The sequence below is a fragment of the Erigeron canadensis genome, chromosome 2 (genome assembly GCF_010389155.1).
Source record: "Erigeron canadensis isolate Cc75 chromosome 2, C_canadensis_v1, whole genome shotgun sequence".
Lineage (NCBI taxonomy): Eukaryota > Viridiplantae > Streptophyta > Magnoliopsida > Asterales > Asteraceae > Erigeron > Erigeron canadensis.
The window spans coordinates 29,483,411-29,503,299 of record NC_057762.1 but is presented as its reverse complement, the minus strand read 5'-3'; the positions used below and the strand labels follow the sequence as shown (position 1 = coordinate 29,503,299).

At 31.5% G+C, this 19,889-nt stretch overlaps 2 protein-coding genes across 2 annotated transcripts; one reads left to right on the top strand and one right to left on the bottom strand.

The window, feature by feature from the left end:
• Positions 1-1,197: 1,197 nt before the first annotated feature.
• LOC122589249 (protein PSK SIMULATOR 1-like) lies at positions 1,198-2,941 on the top strand. The gene has a single exon (XM_043761514.1). It carries the CDS (start codon positions 1,302-1,304, stop codon positions 2,718-2,720), a length of 1,419 nt encoding a protein of 472 aa, XP_043617449.1. The 5' UTR covers positions 1,198-1,301; the 3' UTR covers positions 2,721-2,941.
• Positions 2,942-9,852: 6,911 nt separating this feature from the next.
• On the bottom strand, positions 9,853-14,270 carry LOC122589884 (probable aminotransferase ACS12). The gene is made up of 4 exons (XM_043762214.1): positions 13,723-14,270; positions 12,379-12,495; positions 11,591-11,751; positions 9,853-11,175 (listed from the first exon to the last, which is right to left on the bottom strand). The coding sequence occupies exons 1-4, from the start codon at positions 14,194-14,196 to the stop codon at positions 10,320-10,322; spliced, it is 1,608 nt and encodes a 535-aa protein (XP_043618149.1). The 5' UTR covers positions 14,197-14,270; the 3' UTR covers positions 9,853-10,319.
• Positions 14,271-19,889: the final 5,619 nt, after the last annotated feature.

The following is a 19,889-nucleotide window of genomic DNA, read 5'->3' as shown; positions in this document are numbered from 1 at the left end:
TTATAGTTGTTGTAAATGAGTTTTATTAAGATTGGATATAAATTTTGGGTTTTGGGTTGAATGAGGATAATGAAGAAAGAAGAAGATGAGAGTTGTAAATTTTGGATTTTTGGATGAATGAGGATGATGAAGGAAGAAAAAGATGAGAGTTGGAAAAGACATGTGTAATATAAAAGCTCATTTTTCCAGATCAAGATTTTTTACGTTTTTGGTCTCTAAAGTTGTATATGTTTTCACTTTTGGTCCCTAAAGTTGTATATTTTTTCATTTTTGGTCTTAAAGGAGAAAATGACAGAAATGCCCTCACGTGCTTGGCACGTGTAAGGGTTAACGGCCAAAATTTAACTCCGTTAGGTCGTAGAGTGTAAAATGAAAAAAACGACCAACTATAGGGGTTTTTTTTGTAATTAATTCACTTTAGGGTCAAAACTATGAAATTTGCCAAGTTGATGGACGAAAAATGTAATTTACTCAAAATCAATATATAAATCGATATTATGACATGGAAGATGATATCATGCATACCTACAAGTTCATCACTATCAGATTAAGTTCCAATGATTCAGATGTTCAAAATGAGTCTAGCAAAAAGAAAAAGTATATGATATTTAATGACATGACGCCCTTGCCCAATGTAGTTCGTCCACATTCCTCCTTGACTTATCCGTCTTCCAGGGACAAGTGAACATCATTGGGTTTGACTCGTCTTTGGTTCGTCTACAATGTTATTCGTTCTCAAGGGGACGAGTTATGCAATGTATCTTTTTTAATTTTAAATAAAAGTTATATAAATTGTGGGTCTAAGACTAATCCTCAATATTGAGTTTGTTTAAGAGAATTAGTCTATTTAAAGCGTTTTGCTGATATGGCGTTGACTGATCTAGTGCTTTTGGAGACGAGCATGTAGTATTGGGTTGCCCCTTAAAGAAAATAAGCCCAAGACGGATATGATGATGTTATTTAAAATGAAAAGGAAAGATTATATTTATACTTATACTAAACTACTAAAGTAAGAAATAAATGATTGTCTATCGACTCATTTTGTTATTTTCATATTTAAATTTGGTAATGGTAGATCAACATGCTTTCATACCCATTACTAAAAGATTGATATGATAATATTCTTTCTTTGAATTTTTGTGTATATTTAAGTTGACACTCTTCCACTGCATGTGGCTTTCCTTCTTTCATAGACAACCCACGAGCTACCTTATATCCTCATTTCATTTCTTTCTCTTTTTATCTTCGAACATTTGATCCACAATCTTATTTTTGTTACCAAAAAATAACAAATCACAAAAATGGTTCTTGAAACATGGCTTTTCAAAGTCAAGAAAACCATATCCCATAGCTTTGATTCAATTCATGTTACAACACCACCACCATCCAAAAAAAGTACTTGTGTAACCAAGAGATCAAAAGTTGGTGTTTTGGCATTCGAGATAGCCGGAATCATGCCAAAACTCACCCACATGTGGCGATTCCTATCCGACGAGAATATGGACCATCTTCGTAACCATTCAATATGTCTAGAAGGGGTCCGAAAACTTGTTTCAAACAAAGATGCTTTCTTGCTTGGCTTAGCATGTGCGGAAATGGTTGAAAATCTTAGAATCGTGGCCTTGTCTGTCTCGCGCCTTAGTAAAAGGTGCGAGGACTTGAGTCTGGCTGGCTTTGAGACCACGTTAGATGCATTTGCCAACACGGGTCATGACCCGTGTGGCTGGGCTTTAAATTTGAAAGATATGGAAATTAAGATTAAGAAAATGGAAAGATATGTTGCAACTACAGCTGCACTTTATAGAGAGATGGATGAGCTAACAATTATAGAGAATAATATAAAGAAATCATTGAATTCAAAAAAGGATCATCATCATCATGATCAAGAGGTGATCAACACTTGTAAGCAACAAAAGATTCTTGATCTTCAACAAAAACTCATTTGGCAAAAACAACAAATTAAGTATGTAAAAGAGAAATCCTTATGGAATAGAAGTTTTGATTCAATAACTTCATTATTAGCCACATCAATCTTCACAATTCTTTCAAGAATCAAGATTGTTTTCGGTATCACTCAAAATTATCCAGCCTCTCTGCCTCGTAGCCTCTCTGCCTCAGCCACTGTCTACCCATCTGATCAAACTTCAAATTCGTGGCACGTCTCGTTGATCAAAAGCACAAAACATCAAGAAAACAAAGAAATCTCACTTGGGTTTTTTGAAATAAACTCAAAGATACTAAAACCATTATCTAATACTTTAGGGGCAGCTGCTTTAGCTTTGCATTATGCAAATTTGATCATTGTGATGGAAAAAATGATAAGATCACCTCAATTGGTTGGTCTTGATGCAAGAGATGATCTTTATTCAATGTTACCTAATAGTATTCGATCTTCTTTAAGGGGTCGATTAAAAGGTATTGGGTTCACAGCAACTGATCCTGTTCTTGCAGGGGAATGGAGAGAAGCTTTAAATAAGATTTTAGGATGGTTGTCACCATTAGCACATAACATGATCAAATGGCAAAGCGAAAGAAGTTTTGAACATCAAAATCGTGTCCCAAAAACGAACGTTCTTCTTCTAAAAACGTTATATTTCGCGAATCAGGAGAAAACTGAAGCTGCAATTGCTGAGCTTTTAGTTGGTTTGAACTACATTTGGAGGTTTGAAAGAGAGATGAATGCTAAAGCTTTGTTTAATTGCAGTAGTCCAGTTAAGTAAACTGCTTGTTTTTTTGTTTTGTTTTTTTTTTTTTTTTTTTTTTGTATTCTTGTATAGATTAGTATCGTTGAGTTTATGATATCGATCCGTATTTAGATTAACTGAGATTGGGCTAATGCAGATCTGCAAGGATTTGTTTTAGCTTCCTAAAATGATCTGTATAAAGTAATACATTACTTATAATGTTTATGAATGATATGGTTGAGTTGATTTTTCACAAATAGTTAGATTGTTATTAGCCAAATTTCCCTTTTCACATGAGGTCAGATGTTAATGTTATTGTCATAGTATATATTTGTGTAGCTTTGTGAATAGAGGTAGTGTTGCAGCCACCATAGATATGCACAAATATTTGTGAGTTGGTTTATGAATTATATTCTGCATATATTTCATCTAAGTTTACATCTAGTTACATTCTACTTATATGAAGTTTGGAAGTGTTAGATTAATAAACATCAAAACCTCATTAAACTTAAAACTAGACGAAAAGAATCATGTGGTTCACGAGACCTCCGGGTGCCCCTGAGCCCGCCCTTGATTTTAAGTGTCGTGTGTATATAGCTTGTTGCATTTTTGGAAAGCTAATTAAGACGCAGTTTGAAGCATTCAACTATTAGATGAGGTATAATCTATGTATCTTTTTCTAAGGGTATTACTAGCGTCTATCGTTAACTGCATAAAATAGTTGTATTTTTACAATAAAATTTTAAGGATGTGTTGTAGTTACGAGTATCATTTTTTTTTTCTTTCTAGATGCACTCTTTCTATAGACGGGTGCATTTTTCTTTTATTTGAGCATAAATTCTACACAAACATACAATTACAAAAAGTTACCACTCTCAAACACCTTTTAAAGTGTGAGAGGTTGCCACAACCTTAACATGACTCAATATTTTCGTGCTTTCACATTTGCACTCCATCTTTGGAAATTTTGAAATATAGGCGTGGCCTTTGTATCATCAATGAGGTATTTCATTAGATGCTCCAGATTTGTTGTCCAAAAAGGTATATATTGTATATAGTTGTATAATATATAGGGGATGTTAACATTATTTTAGTTGGATGATGTTGCTCTCACAAACAATTAGTATCATGAGGGGGCTTTTTGACATGTGTAGAATATGATTTAAGTGAGTTTGTGAGAGCAACATCATCCAACAAAGATGATGTTAACATCATAAATCATTTTCCCTAATATATATATATATATAACTAATAAAGGTATTTAGACATGATTATATGGAATCTAATCATTTTTGTATAGCAGATAACCAACTCCTACGCAATAAGTAGTTTGACAAGGTTGATGAGTGTATTTGGCTATAGCTGAATTATATATGCACTATAGTTTATATTTATATTTATTGTGTGAAACATATTATGTTTGATGGGCATTTGGCTATAGCTGCATTGTATAGTGTAGTTTAGTGAAAAGTTATTTTGAGAATTAAAAAAAAAAAAAAAAAGAACTCTTAGGTAAAATTGTAATCTAATAATTGATTTATTTAATTAAATGAAATAAAAGAGGTGATTATCCCATAGTTCGTGCTTACAGTTACATACTTGTATCTCACATATGTATTTTACAAAAATTAAAAAAGCATCGACATTTTTTGTCATCCAAACATCATCGTCTTCTTCATTCTATCAAATGAAATACAATTAAGAGATTATTATATCATTGATGAAGCTTACAAATAAACTATTATTGATTGAAGTGGTATTTTTCAACTCTAAAATTCAGATTATTTTTTTAAAACTAAATGTATTACTCCACCACTCCATTATAGTTGTTTTTATTGTCAATTTTCTTTCGTAAATTTCGTTCTTTCATATTTTGTGTTCAAATCATTGTTACGTTGCTTTGGTGGTTTACGTATAAAATATTCTTTTCGATTTGTAACAACACATCTATTGTTTTGCTTTGTTAATATGTGAGACTTATTTTTATTTCAAACGTGAACGTCTTATAGACGATATGAACATAGGTGATTAATTGGATATGTGATTATGTACATGAGCATATATACATGAACATACATATGACCATCATCATATTACTTTTTTTTAATGAATCAATTTGTAATCATTACTTATTTTTCTAATATAATTTCTTTTATATAAAATATAAATCATGAATTCAACGATATAAAAATAAAAATAATATGTTGTTAATGATCACATATGCGTAAACATACATATGATGATTATTATTTTACTTCTTCTTACTGGATTCATTTGTAATCATTATTTATTTATCTAATATGATTTTTCCCCTAAGATTAATTTTTGTCGAATATGTAAAATTTATATAAAGAATTCAAGTATTAAAAAAACTTTATATAAACTAATATGTTAGTGATGATCACTCATATGAATAATAAGTATGTCCACATATGTGTACAATGATATGAACACACATATATGAATATTTTATAAATAATGTTCATGAAGTTAGATAATGATCATATATGCATGAACCTCGTTTATAAAATACTTGCATACATGATAAAATGAGCATAATAATCATATGATCATATGTACGTGCATGAACAATCACATGATTATATGTATATATATATTTTATAAATGATGTTTTATGATATTAAATAATACATATATGTATGAACTATATATTAAAATCTCAATATTTGATTATAAAATATATAATAGAAACATATACACGATAATCAAATGTTTGTAAATGATATGATTTTATAAATGCAATATGAGAACATATGCATAAACTTGATAAATACCAAATTTTTTAACACAAAAAAAAAAAATCTGCATGTGCTAATCTTCAAGGAATGTTTTTGTTGATTACATGTACACAGTTTGATTACAATTTGATTGTTTTTATATTTTATTTATGGGGTTTGTTAAATACAGCCCTTAGGGCTGTGTTTAAGGTACATAAATTGTTTGTATATTTATCATGAAAATCAGGGAGCAGACTTTTAATATGAAAAGTACAAGTTTTTTTTATGCACGTTAAATATAGCCCTTAAAGATGTATTTAGCATTTCCCTTTATTTAATCAATAGGTTGGAATAAAAGTGCTATTATCAAGGGACCGTTCATTTTTAAAGTATTTGTTAAATTTTAATTCTTTTATCAAGTGCTCCTTTTGGTTGTTTATATATTTACATTATTTACATTTTAGCCCTTGATCACAATGACTGAATGCTGGGGATTTATTTTAAGGTTCTTAAAAGTTCTCATTTTTTTTTAGGTTTTTAAAATAACCTTTTCCGGGTAGTTTATATATATTGTGTCAAACATAATAAATAATAAGATAAGTAAAAAATAATATGTTAAGCAGTCGATTTCAATATCGGTGTCCTATTTTTGGTTTTCTAACCGGGGCCTTTATGACAAACTTATACTAATTGTATGATGTAATTGTTTCCTTCAACACCTTGCTGAAGATTCCAATAAAATCATTGTTGTTAAAAAAGTTGTCTGATTTTAATTATATTTTCATTGTGATTCCATATAGTTATACTTTTGAAAATATATTTACATCAAATCTTAAGCTATTTGATTTAAAGCTATATGTCCAGAAGGATCTTATAAATTGTAGTTTATATATGTTTATTGTGTTAAACATGTATGGAGGTTTTGAGTATAGATTCTTGAGAAGAGCCAGCCTTCTTTTATTATGAAAGCATGAAAGGAAAAAGGGTCAAAGTGGAATTTTGGCCTGTTTTAAATTTTAATTATTTGATACTCCTCTGGGGTAGGTCATGATTTTAGTAATCATCATTATTAATGTTAAAAATGAAGAAGAAACTTCTTTTTTTTCTCCGATTTACTACTTCATCATTTCAAAAGAGATTTGTAAACATGTTTTAAATATTTTTTTTTAACTATCTAAGATTATATAGTACTTTCATAGAATAGCTATTAAACCTTTTCTTTTCTCTTGTTTCTTAAAAATAAGTAAATTATCAAATGTATTGTGGTTTTATTTTTAAAAAATCATTACCAAAAATAAGTTGTGTTTGTTTATGTGAAAAAAAAAAAAAAAAACTAGTGTCATACTAATTTTTAGAAATACATACAAATTTATACTTTTTGAGTACATATAAACAATTAAAGTAAAATAATATTCCTGCAATCCTTGTCAAGTGTCTCAAGAATTTGGTGTGAACTTGCTCTTGCTCCTTCCCTACTCATGGTGTGGTGTGGTGGGGGTGGGGGACTGGGGCATCACCAATGGCCCAAACCCAAAGTGCTTGTCATCATCTATCCCTATCCATTTCCTTTACATTCCTCTACTTCTCACACCACTTATATTTGATATTTTTAGCCCATCTATTATATGCATATTTGATTTTTCATAAACTGCCAAAACTATCAAAAGAAATTCTTTACATGTTGGCTTAGTACCCTTCTAGCATATCTTGGTGGTCAGTGGTCACACTAACATGGTCACACCCCTCACAATTCCACAAGCCCAACAACCATCCATCTTACGAAGCATTTGCACAATCCAGTTTGGTGGTACCTTGAACTTTTGTTTATTCTTATTCTACATCCTAAAAATCTGAAATGTACGGAGTATATATTTTTCTTAGTTTTCAACATTTGTTGATGAAAATTAGAATCAATCTAACTATCTAAGCATTTGAGACTGAACGTAAAACATTTTTGTACATAAACTAATATATTATATCTATCTCATGTAGTCATGTGTATAAATCACGATCGTGAAAAGAATTACTTCTACATCAACAATAGGATCAAAGTGGGTTGAGTCATGATAGATGCACACAAAAGTGAGATTCTTTCTCAATATATTCTCAACTATCATTACTCTGTAACTTATCTACATAATATATATCTTAAGTTATTTTTATTTTAATTAGCTCATAAGTTAGCTTATGATTTATGAAAAATAAATTACAAAACTCCCTTCTAACTAATTACATTCTATCTTTTAAATTTAATACATTTATTTATTTTTTATGTCATTTACATTCATAAGCTAAAAATTTTACTTTCTTTCTAAATGGAGTATTATATTAACAAAAGCTTCCGACATTAGCTAGTATGTAAAACATCAAAAAGACATCTATATCTATATACTACTATATAAAGCATCAACTCTCCCTGACGTACCTAAAATGGCTCTTATCATTCAACACATCTACCACCTAACATACATGGTCTACCAAAAAACTTAATGAAATAATTTACAACATCTATCTCTTAACACTTGCAATAAGTAAACTACTTTCTTTTACATACCTTTACATAAACATTATTCACCGCCAACGTCACCACCCGCCACTACCCCCCCCCCCCCCCTTTTCCCTTCCCCCATCCCCCTCGTTGCATCGTGCAGACATTATCCTCGTTTTACATCAATTACTTGTGTCGTAATGTTTAAGTATTATATTAAGCATTAAAGATTCTGTATAGCCTCTATGAACTTTTACTTTGTTTTTTTTTCCAATTTATAAGATTTTCTTTACCAAAACAGTGTTCTGCAACTATTCATTTCTTAATGATCCAACAAAAGTAGTGTTTTTGACATTTATGTGGCAAAGGTTGATAAATACCAACCAAATGCGCTTCATAATTGGCTGCTTATCCATCATACGAGAATATATCTGGCTCACTACTTATGGGTATGGGATGTCCAGGCTCAAACTCAAGAGTCCAAAGACCTTAACAATTTTAACTCTACAGGATTCCATGTTTATATGCAAAATAACATCCTACATTTACAGGATTCCGTGTTTATATGCAAAGTGTGCAAATAAAGCATTCTATTATTGGAAGGAATAAGAAAAACCACCTTTTCTTTGTATAGAATCAAATATATGTACTTTGAAGAAAGGCGATTCTTATGTTATAGTCAAGAAATACTTTTATTTGTTCGAATAAGGGCATTAACGCGACATGACCCCTATTATGATTTTATAGTTTAAAAAGCGTCTTGTTCGTTATGCCTTACACTTTCATTTAGATATATTGCCAAATGACATTTAGGGACATCATTGATCGATTCGCCCTAAGAATCAAAAAACTTGGTATCGGCTCTGCAACATACACATTTTGTCACCCCCACAAAAAACATTATGTAAATAGACTGAGTTCTGAATTAATTTTAAGTAGTGAAGACATGGACACCAGCAACGTTAAACTAAACAGAAATCATCAAAATGAAACGAAGTGGTGGGAATATACAACTATACATTTATATATATGTATATGACAGCAAATGTCGATGCTTGGATAACTTATCTTTGTAATAACATTGTGAGCTTCAATTTCAGCATTCCAGCAAACAGTAAAGAGACCTTCTCTGTTGACAACTAAGAGCATAGATAGAGTATAAATCCAAAACAATAAGCGTCAAGGCACCAACTGCCCAAAACTATACTACATATCTAGCATGATTCGACTTACTTCTGTATCATAAATTACCAACCCAGGCAAACTATGCAGTTCACATTTATACGATCTGCAACCAAACTGTCGCAACAAAACCAAACCAGACTTTCCCATTTCATTCCACAATTAAACAACTTTGGATTTCCTAAGCTGTACATCTTTCAGAAGATGTATTATTCCACTAGAACTTTGATGTATTTACTAACACAATACTGGTGTTTCAAGGATAAGTTGTCTCTAACTGCAATCATTTAATATGCCTAGAACATCAACCTAAAGACAACATATAATATGCCTAAAACATCAACCTAAAGATAATGTCAAACAAACAGACCAAGACATGGTGAATCCAATGGAAAAGGATGAGATAATGTCTAAACGATGTGTAAAACAGCCAGTGTGGTAGATACTGTAATGTTGATTATTTAGATATACAGATTCTTCCTTCATATAGTAACAACACTGAAATCATCAGATAGTAGTTTTAATACACCAAAATGACCAAATCAATTTACTAGAAAAATAAGACTAATATAATCTTTGTAATAATATTTGCAAACTATTATTTATCAACTCAATAAAGGCAAAACCCTTTGACACAAGTGTTTAAGTCAATCCAACCCCTCCCGTTGTAGCTCGTCACCCGAGTGCATGTTTTGCAACCTCTAGTTTACACTTATTTCCCCTAGCTCAAGTTTAATTGAGAAGATGTGGCATGAATGCATGATCAGAATCTGTCAATGGTAACTACTTCAAGCATACACATGTTAAACATTGTAACAAAAAATGACTTATATTTGTGCTGCTAAACCCCAAGCCAGTAAAACCAACAACTGGTTACTATGTCCTACATATAAATTGGTGATTTTCTCTACACACGAGAATGAAATTAAATATCATCACACAAAAACTAAGCCTAACAATCTTTTCAACGAATCTAACCTTGCCTTGTGATAATAGAGCAGCCCCAGATTCATGAAGAGAACTGCATTAAAATAAGTGGACATGGCCCATTTTCACTATCATTTTCCATTTTATACTATGGTAATAGCCAAAGTTTGCAATCCAATTATCCAAAAAATCCACTATATCACGTAGCTAAAACTGATCGACGATTCAACCCAACACCTTCACCTTTATACCATCTGTATTCACGCATTTTAACATCAATTTCTTACAGCTTGAACCATTTCATGAAGGGGATTTACAAGTTTCAACAACTATACGCAAACGTTCTATAACTACAGGGATATCCTTTTCATCTAACGTGGTGAAACAACACCTAAACCATCCTGGTTCAATACAGTGACAGGATGAACCTGGGGTCACATTAACCTTAGCTACATTTAATAACTTATCCCATAGATCAAGTTCCCCTTTTTCATTATAAGGGCGGATTAGTCCACTCATATCAACCCAACAGTACAACCCTCCGCTGCTCTTCGTACAACCAATTCCTAACTCTTTAAGACCCTCCACAAACAGATCATACATACCCTTTAATCTTTCTATGTTTATTTCAGAATAATTCTTTATAAATGCCGTGTCCGAAAGCATAGCAGTTACTAACCGTTGCGTTGGAGCTGAGATTGCAGAAAATCTTGTCATTTTTCGAGCCACAGTTAAAACGCTTTCATTGTATGAATATATAACCCCAACCCGAAACCCTGGAACAGCCAAATCTTTGGATAACCCATACACAATATGAACCCGTTCTTTATCAGTAGCTTCTGAGTCAATAATTTCTGCCATGCTTACAAATTCATCATCTCCGTAAGTTGAACCGGCGAATAATTCATCAGATATAATATGGATATTTTTCTCACGGGCAAAATCTAGAATACTGAAAAGGGTTTCGCGGGTCATTAGATTCCCAACAGGGTTGGAAGGGTTTGACAATAGGATTCCTCTTACTTTTTGACCTCGTTTTCTTGCCTGATTATAAGCTTGATCAAGAGCAGGAATGCTTAAAGTGAAGTTGTCAGAGCTACGACAATGGACCGGTATTAGCTCCACTCCCGTTCTCCACTTCACATCTCTGTCGAACCTGCAAAAAAAATAAAAAAAATTGAACTATAATATCTATAAAAGGCATAGGTGGCAAAATGCTCAGATTGGACAGGTTGGGTAATGAGTCAAAATGGGCAGTCGATTCTATCATGGTTGAGCCGAGCCCTGCTAACACTTTTTGCACATTTTTGATATTTATACATATAATGAATGACGTATGCTTATGAAAACAATACACTAACAAACATGAAACACCACTGAATATAACAATTTAAGGTAAACATGAATTTAAAACAAATTTTTAAAAACAAAAAGTAGAGTTTGGGACTTTGGGTTACTTCCGGCCCATCTGACCCATTCCATTTTAATGGAGTAATATTTCTCGCTTTTGACCTGTTTGAGATAGAACACAACCTAAACCGACCATTCATAAGTAAATGAATAAATTTTACCCAGGGTAGTACGGAGCAGGTATAAGAAACGCATTCCCATGGTCTGCCAAGGCAAAACACAGAATCTCAATAGCAGGAGTTGCACCACATGTTAATACCATTTGTGATGGGTCAAAGGACACGGTTCTCCCCACAAGTTGTGACATAAAACCAGCCATGGCCTATCAAAAAAAATAATACAGTAATAAATCACCAACTACCATACACACAGATCATAATCTCTCAAAAAGATATATACATCCATAAAGATGATAAGTATATAACTAAATAGAAAATAACCAAACTCCACAACGACTTCTATGTGTCACAAACATTTAACATAAAAAGATTGTGATAGTTACAAAAACAGTTGGCAGTACAACAATAAATGGCAGCCTACAGCATATTATATATTCAACAAATACACAGCACCAGCCAGCCCATAAAATCCACGCTAATACACAGTTCCCCAATACCATATAAAGGCTACTACAATCTAATGTGATATTGAGTTCAAAATACCATCTCCACTCACACAGTCACACTTCACAATCAAAAGAAAAAACGCCTCACATGGTATGCTTTAAAAGCAGCCAAATTTCTCAGCATTTACGTATATCACAATATCAGCATTCATAAGCTAAATTGTGTAGATACCTTCACTCAACATTACTAGCAATCAAACTTCAAAAAAACTCAAATCCATTGTAGAAAATGCTTAACATATGAGAGTTGCTGGATTGATATTGTTACAAACTTGATAACTAAAGAATCCAAAAAGGAAATATAAAATACTCATTAGTTCTTACCACTTTTAATTCGGTTGTTCCATCAAACGGTTGGTAGGTAGCAATGCCACTAGCACCACCGAGTATAGAATCATTTAAATTCTCGGTAATCCAGTTTTCCATCAAATCCAGTGTCAACTGCAATCACCAAGAACACATACCAAATCACAATCTAAAATTCACAACCTGGCAACAAAGTAAATGTCCATTCTAATTACTTAGTTTGTCCAAAAAAACATGGTCCTCTTTTAGAAGTATTTCACCAAGTTTCCACTTTCCTGTTCTACCCAAAGTGCATTGACCTTTACATTCTAAGAAAAGTATAATTTACATTCAGCGAATAAAGAACCGCAGAATTCTTTTACTGTGTGTTTCTTTTTTCTTGTGGACGATCATTTTAAGGGCGAATGAGTGAAATATCATAACAAAATAGGAGTCCATTTTCAAAAAATTTAACCAAGTTTCCATTCTTTATACTAAAAAAAACAAAGCTTAAGCATTCTAAACAGTGTAAAACTTTCATTCAGCTAACCGAAATCGCACATAACTGCAGATGACTATTTATTGTAGCCACGTAATTCTTCCTTGTGGGGAACCGTGGCCGTTATAGTAAATGATCATAGAAAAATAAGGACATAATTGGATAAACTAATGTTCTTTAGAGCGTTTTTCTGTATAAATGTGTTTGGCAAAGAAGGCAGAGCTCGGGTTAAAAATGTAAACTAACAAAGAAAGAACAAATAAATGAATTGTGAAATCCAACTGTTTATGGGATATTTAGGCATTTTTACTTTTTTTATAAGCTCCAAAAACTTAGCTACTTTAAGTAGCTTATAGTTTAAGAGCTTCATTTTCCCTTAAGCTCTTAAACACGTTGTGAACCAAACAAAGCTTTATGAGCTTAAACCGATGAAACCATAAGCTGAAGCTCGCTCATAAGGTGACATAAGTTATGGGCAAAACATACTAAGGGTAAACCTATCATTCACCAAACAGCACATTTCTATTACTTTTTCCGCTCGGTTTTTTTCTCTTATGGACAACCATTTTTGCCCCAAAAAGAGTAAGAAACCATGGTAAGCGTCCAATTTCAAAAAGTATTTTACCAAAGTTTCACGTTTTACCCAATCTACACACTACAAAACACATTCTAGAAAACCCGGAAACTATCATTCAGCAAAACAATAGTTACATTAACTACACATTTCTACCTCTTAAACCGTTCGCTTTTGTTCCCTAAAAACATATTCCTATTTCATAAAGCTTTCCATTTTCCTAATGGGCAATTATTTAGGGACAAAATAAGCAAACAAAACCTACATATGAAAACAAGGGCAATATAACTATATATATATATATAAATACCCGATTTTCGGCCAAACCAAGTTGAATAACACCATTAGGATTCTCGAATCTATGATACTCATCATCCTTCACCTTATCCAACCCAAAATAATAAGGCGAATCCTCATTCGATTTGGCAATAGAACAAACTCTAGAAGAAACATGTGGCCTTCCAATTGACCCACGTGACGACAACAACAAATTCGACCTGGAAACAGTCCTAGACAACATGTCCTCTGTATTCGACCGAGATGTCGTCGGAGTATCCGATGTTTTGGAACGACGTCGTTTCAAGTAAAACTGTAGGAAATAAAACATGGCACATGGGATAACAGAGCCCAAGATTAAGCCACCCCTGCCCTGTACTATACCTTGTAAAGGGACTATTAATCTCATACCTGTTGTTGATGATGAAGATGAAGAAGAAGATTGTTTGGATTTTGGGTCATCTTGTAAAGTGGTGTTTTGGAGTGTTTGAGATGTGGTTTGGGTCATTTGGGTTGGTTTTGTTTTGGTTAACAAAAAATATGGGTTGATTGTGTATGTATTTTGCTTGAATGTGGAGTGATTCTTTTGGTTGGTTGGTGTGAATTGGAATCTACTACACTCAGAGTTAAAAGAAATCTGTTTTTTTTTTACATGTTTGTTTTTTTACATGTTTGTGTCAGTTTACAAGTTTCTTTACAATTTCAGTCCAATTCTATATGCATACATCAAATATATATATTCCGGTGAGAACACTTTTAAAATAAGAACAGTGAGAACACTTAAAAACATCATTTTGATGCATTAAAAGTCCATAAAACTAACATAATGCATAACTAATTATCATTATTTAAGTGTTTAACAATACATTGATCCTTCAAAATAGAAAAAATCACGTTTTTTGTTTTGTGCATCCATCTTGGATACATATTATCAAAATGATGCATCCAACAAAAAACAATATTTTTTTCGATTTTGACGGATCCATGTGCTGTTAAACACTTAAATAATGATAATTAGTTATGCACTATGTCAGTTTTATGGACTTTTAATGCATCAAAATGTAGTTTTTAAGTGTTCTTATTTATTCTCATTTTAAGTTGGTTCTCATTTGATTGTCACCCTATATATATATATATATAGTGAAAAGTTATTTTGAGAACTTTTTTTTGCGAGAACCTTTGAGAACTTTTCAAATCAAGTCTAACCGATGATTGTTCTTTACATGAAAATTGTTTTTTGATTGTTTTCTGAATAACTTATATGTAATTTTAAAGTTTATAATTGTGTGGAGGCATAAAATATCATCCGTTATATAATTATATGGAGATTTGGATTCTTGATCATATGTGCATAAATATTACTATGATTACATGTGATCGAATTGCATACATGTGATCATAGCAATATACGTGCACATGTGATCAAGAATCCAAATTTCCACATAATTGTATAACGGATGATAATCAATGCCTCCACACAATTATAAACTTTAAAATTACACATAAGTTATTCAGAAAACAATCAAAAAATAATTTTCATGTAAAGAACAATCACCGGTTGGGCTTGATTTGAAAAGTTCTCAAAGGTTCTCGCAAAAAAAAGGTTCTCAAAATAACTTTACCTTTATATATATATATATATATATATATGTTTGTTGAGAACTGCGAGAACTTTTACCTATGAGGGTAGTATTGTACATTTGTATTTATAATTTAAATTAAAAATAATTAAATAACAATCCCACAAATCTCTCTACTATAACCGTTTGTGCTCCAATATATTACTTGCGAGATTTGATTTGAGCGAGCCATCAAATTCATGCCTAATTAATTTGATGTTTTTTTCAAATTTTTTTAGCAATGCCAACTAAATCATCAACGTTGACTGATCTAACTAGTGCACGTCAATTTAATACAATTTTATTAAACTAAAATACCAAAAAGGCCATAACATGTCATATATTAATTGACTACATACGTAAGTGATTGACCTGCTTATAATTATCCCATAAACTTATTAAATTAGATGTTTTATAATAAAAAAAAATCAATATTTTTACATGTGCAAATTATATGTACACTTCAAAATATACACATATGTACATATGCAAATTTTATAGCAAAAAAAAAGTTTTTTAAAAATTCACATGTACGTACATGCCTCACATACCAAAAATAATTTTATAGCAAAAAAACATTATAGTATTTTTACGTATGTATATTATATGGACATCTATGTACACTTTAAAAATATACACATATGTAGATATCCAATTTATATGTACACCTATGTACACCTCGAAAATGTACACATATTCACATATGCAATTTATATGTACACCTATGTACACTTTGAAGATATACTAAAGTCGTCATATGTGAACTATTCAAGATTATAAAAAAAAAACTAGATGAGAAAAATTTATTAAATCACATTTGCATACCTCATATATTGAATATAATTTATATATAGCCAAAGCTAAAATGTTAATAGTTATCGGTATTAAGATACTAGGAGCAGTTCATTGTGGCAATCTTGAAAAAGAAAAAAAATTATGCAGTGTCGTATAATTTTTTCTAAAATAAAAAAATGAAGCCAAATTTATGATCTGTTTTTAAGGCTTGACATTAGTTTAATAAATATTCAAACTTCATAATGTTGTAGTATTGTACTATTGTAGTACGTGATGAGTGCTTTCCGTTTCTTTTCTTTTTTTCAATATTCCTACTATGCCCTTTTTTCAGATTTAAATTATTTATAAATTAATTATTTTTATAATAATTACATAAATGCCATCAAATTATCTTAGCCATTGATCTATTTAATCTAAAGGATGAAAAATGGTTCTCACAGTCCTCGACAATTTATTAGTTCTCATTTTATCTTTATACTATATATATAATATATAAGGGGTTATTCAGAAATAGGAAAATTATTCAGAGAGGATTATTCGCCGGAATGAGAAGAGACGACGGTGTTATATTGATTGATAAGTAGTCACCGGCGGCCGAAATTTGATTTGCAATTTGCAATTTTAGAGTATCAAAACTCAGGTGGTCGGATTCTTAAAATTTCCCCTATAGGATTACTTTCCGGTTGCCGGATTGATACATTTGATTGAGAAATACGGCAGTGATGGCAGATTGTCGATGTATATGGTGGTAGTTGGAGAACGACGCCGGTTGCCGGTTGTTGGAAAACGACAAAGGCGCTCAGTTGTTGATTGAGGATTTTAGGGTTATGTTATAATGGAAGGGAGTTGGCCTATTTATATTAGTGGACGTAAAAGATAGTTTTGCCCTTCCATGTTTTTGATCAGATCTTGGAAATGGATGGTCCAGATCTATCCCAAGTGACCTCAAATTTACAAGTGTCCCTAGTATATATAACCCTCCCCATATATATATATAGGGAAAAGGGAATATAAGGTTGTCCTACACCTAAGCTTAGATGTAAAATCCTTCACATATTAATATTTTAATATTTATTGTTTAATGAATAAATGTCTAGGTCCATGATTTTTATGGTTTAAAAAATTAATATGTGAGTCTCTGGCATTTAAGCTTAGATACCTAACAACCTAATATTCTCATCATATATATATATATATATATATATATATATATATAGGGGTGAGATATTTTAAGATCACCTCTTATTTTAGGACCAACTAGGACCATTGATTTTTGTACATCATCATCATCTACTACGATATACAAGACTTTTTTGTAAAAACACTAAGACTTTCCGGCGACGGGCCCACCAGAAAATCATGTGTAAGCTAACTTACACATGTGTAAGTGTACTTACACATGTGTAAGTTAGCTTACACATGATTTTCTGGTGGGCCCGTCGCCGGAAAGTCTTAGTGTTTTTACAAAAAAGTCTTGTATATCGTAGTAGATCATGATGGTGGTGTGTAACTTACGAAAATCAATGGTCCTTTTTTGGACTTTTTAGTTGGTCTCAAATTATCTTTCCCATATATATATATATATATATATATATATATATATATAAATCCTCATTTTCAATCAAGATCTTAGATTTGGGTTACGATTCCTATTGGCAACCTAGATAAAAACTTTAGTAATAAAAAGGAAATTGACACTAACACCAACCCAAGTTGGCAATCAAGTTGGTGGAGCAGCTTAGGTTGCAACCAAAGTTTTGAACTTCTAATGTTGCATTTCACAAAATGATCACTAGCAACCCAAACTTATATAACTATAGTAAAAATATAGTTTAGATTGGGTTGTTATTAGTTATTGTAAAAAGGAAATGATATTCCTATAACAAAAATTATACATCTACAATAATATCTGTATTATTCAGTTGTATTCTATGCATTATAATTTGTACGTTTGTTATAGATGACTAAATATTTTTAGACTTTTCTTTTGTTTATAATTTGTCGACCGCTAGTACATATTGTTTATATATAGATATTATATATAATCTTGTCATATCAATAACAACAATAACAATAATACCCAATTCCTATATCATTTAACAAAGGTCAGATTGTATATGTGGATAAAAGAGAAATCAATTTTTAGTCAAAATAAAATAACTTGAAATGGGTAGATGGTCATAAAATATCATGGTGTCGGGATTTTGATGTAACGTAGAAATCTGGTTATATAGAAAATGTAAAATAGGTTAGATACAACTTTTTTGAATTACACCATTAAGATTCTCAAATCCATTAACTTGATTTGTGGTAAACATGTTCAACACTTGCTTCCCATTCTCGTTAGCTTGTGTAAACTGTAAAGAGTGATTCAAAAGGGTGTCTTAAATTTATATTTCATTGACTCATTGTAACTTAATTAATATTTCAATGGCGATGGGATTTCGACAAATTCCATGGGACTTTCGAAGGTTGCATACACAATCATACAGAATGCATTATCGTCTTATTGACAACAAGCTATGTGTAATTTCTTAAAAAATTTAACCAAGTTTCATCTTTTGAATAGTGTCATAATGTTATTAGAAGGATTATTTTTACAAAGATATATCATTAAGAAGATTAACTGAACATTGTGATTTTTGATGTAAATGAAACTTTGTTGATAAAGGTTTTCCATATTATGTACAACGATCATCAACAATGAAAGTTTTAAATAAATGATTAGCTAACAAGGTTTCAATTTTTACATGGGTTGATTTGCTAGTCTTAGTGTTACTCTATGTGGTCTAGCACTCTTTAGCTTGGTAGATTGGAAGTAGGGTTGTAAACAAACTAAAAGTCTAATAAAACGGTCAATAATAGTTACTAAATGTACGAATATGAACATATCTCGTGTTCGTTCAAATTATGTTTGTTAATGCTCAATAATATATCTAGATAGTTTGTTTACACATTTGTTAGTTCATATTCATGCAATTATATTGGTATGACTTCTAGACTTTTTATTTACACTTGTAAATTTTCTTAGGTATTTGATTATTTTGTACATGTAAGACCATCCTCATTCGTAACTCAAGCCAATAATATCATTCATTAAAAAGCTTATCTCTATCTCTTCTGTCTACCAAATCCACTAAGACTAATTTTTACACTCACATTAACATCCCAACCAAAACCAATTTTATAATATATAAATTCAACTTTACAAACTCTTCAAACAAATTTGAATCCACTTAAATCACTAAAAACATCAAAAATGAAATAAATTGACCAACTTATAGTTGGCTGAGTGAAGTCGTGAACAAGTGGGAAGGATTTTGGAGGAAATTTGGTAGCCCAATGGGTATGGTTTAAGGTTGTATACGACTATACGAGTATTAGTTAATTTGTTGTTTGTTTGTGAGTTACCCTACATTCGTTTGTATATCATTAACAAATCAAAATTGTAATAATAAAAGTTTTATAAAATTTTTTAGAAAATGTGAATTACTCACAAATGTCTAGAGATTTAACATATGTTATCTTAACCAGGTCCGCATTAGAGAACTCGCTCGACGAATAAATCTCATTCAAACACTCGAGGAAAAGAACTCTCTATTGTTAAGGCTTGAACCTAAGAATTTGAGAGTAAAACTCCCCGCTAACTCATCCCAAAGCAAAGACCGATCATGAGAAGCCATTGCATTAGCAAGATTGGAAGTGGAGAGCAAACTGCTGTGCTACATGATATGTGGTGTCCTATGAGTCCTCTTAGTGATCACATTACTGAAGGGATGCTAAAAGA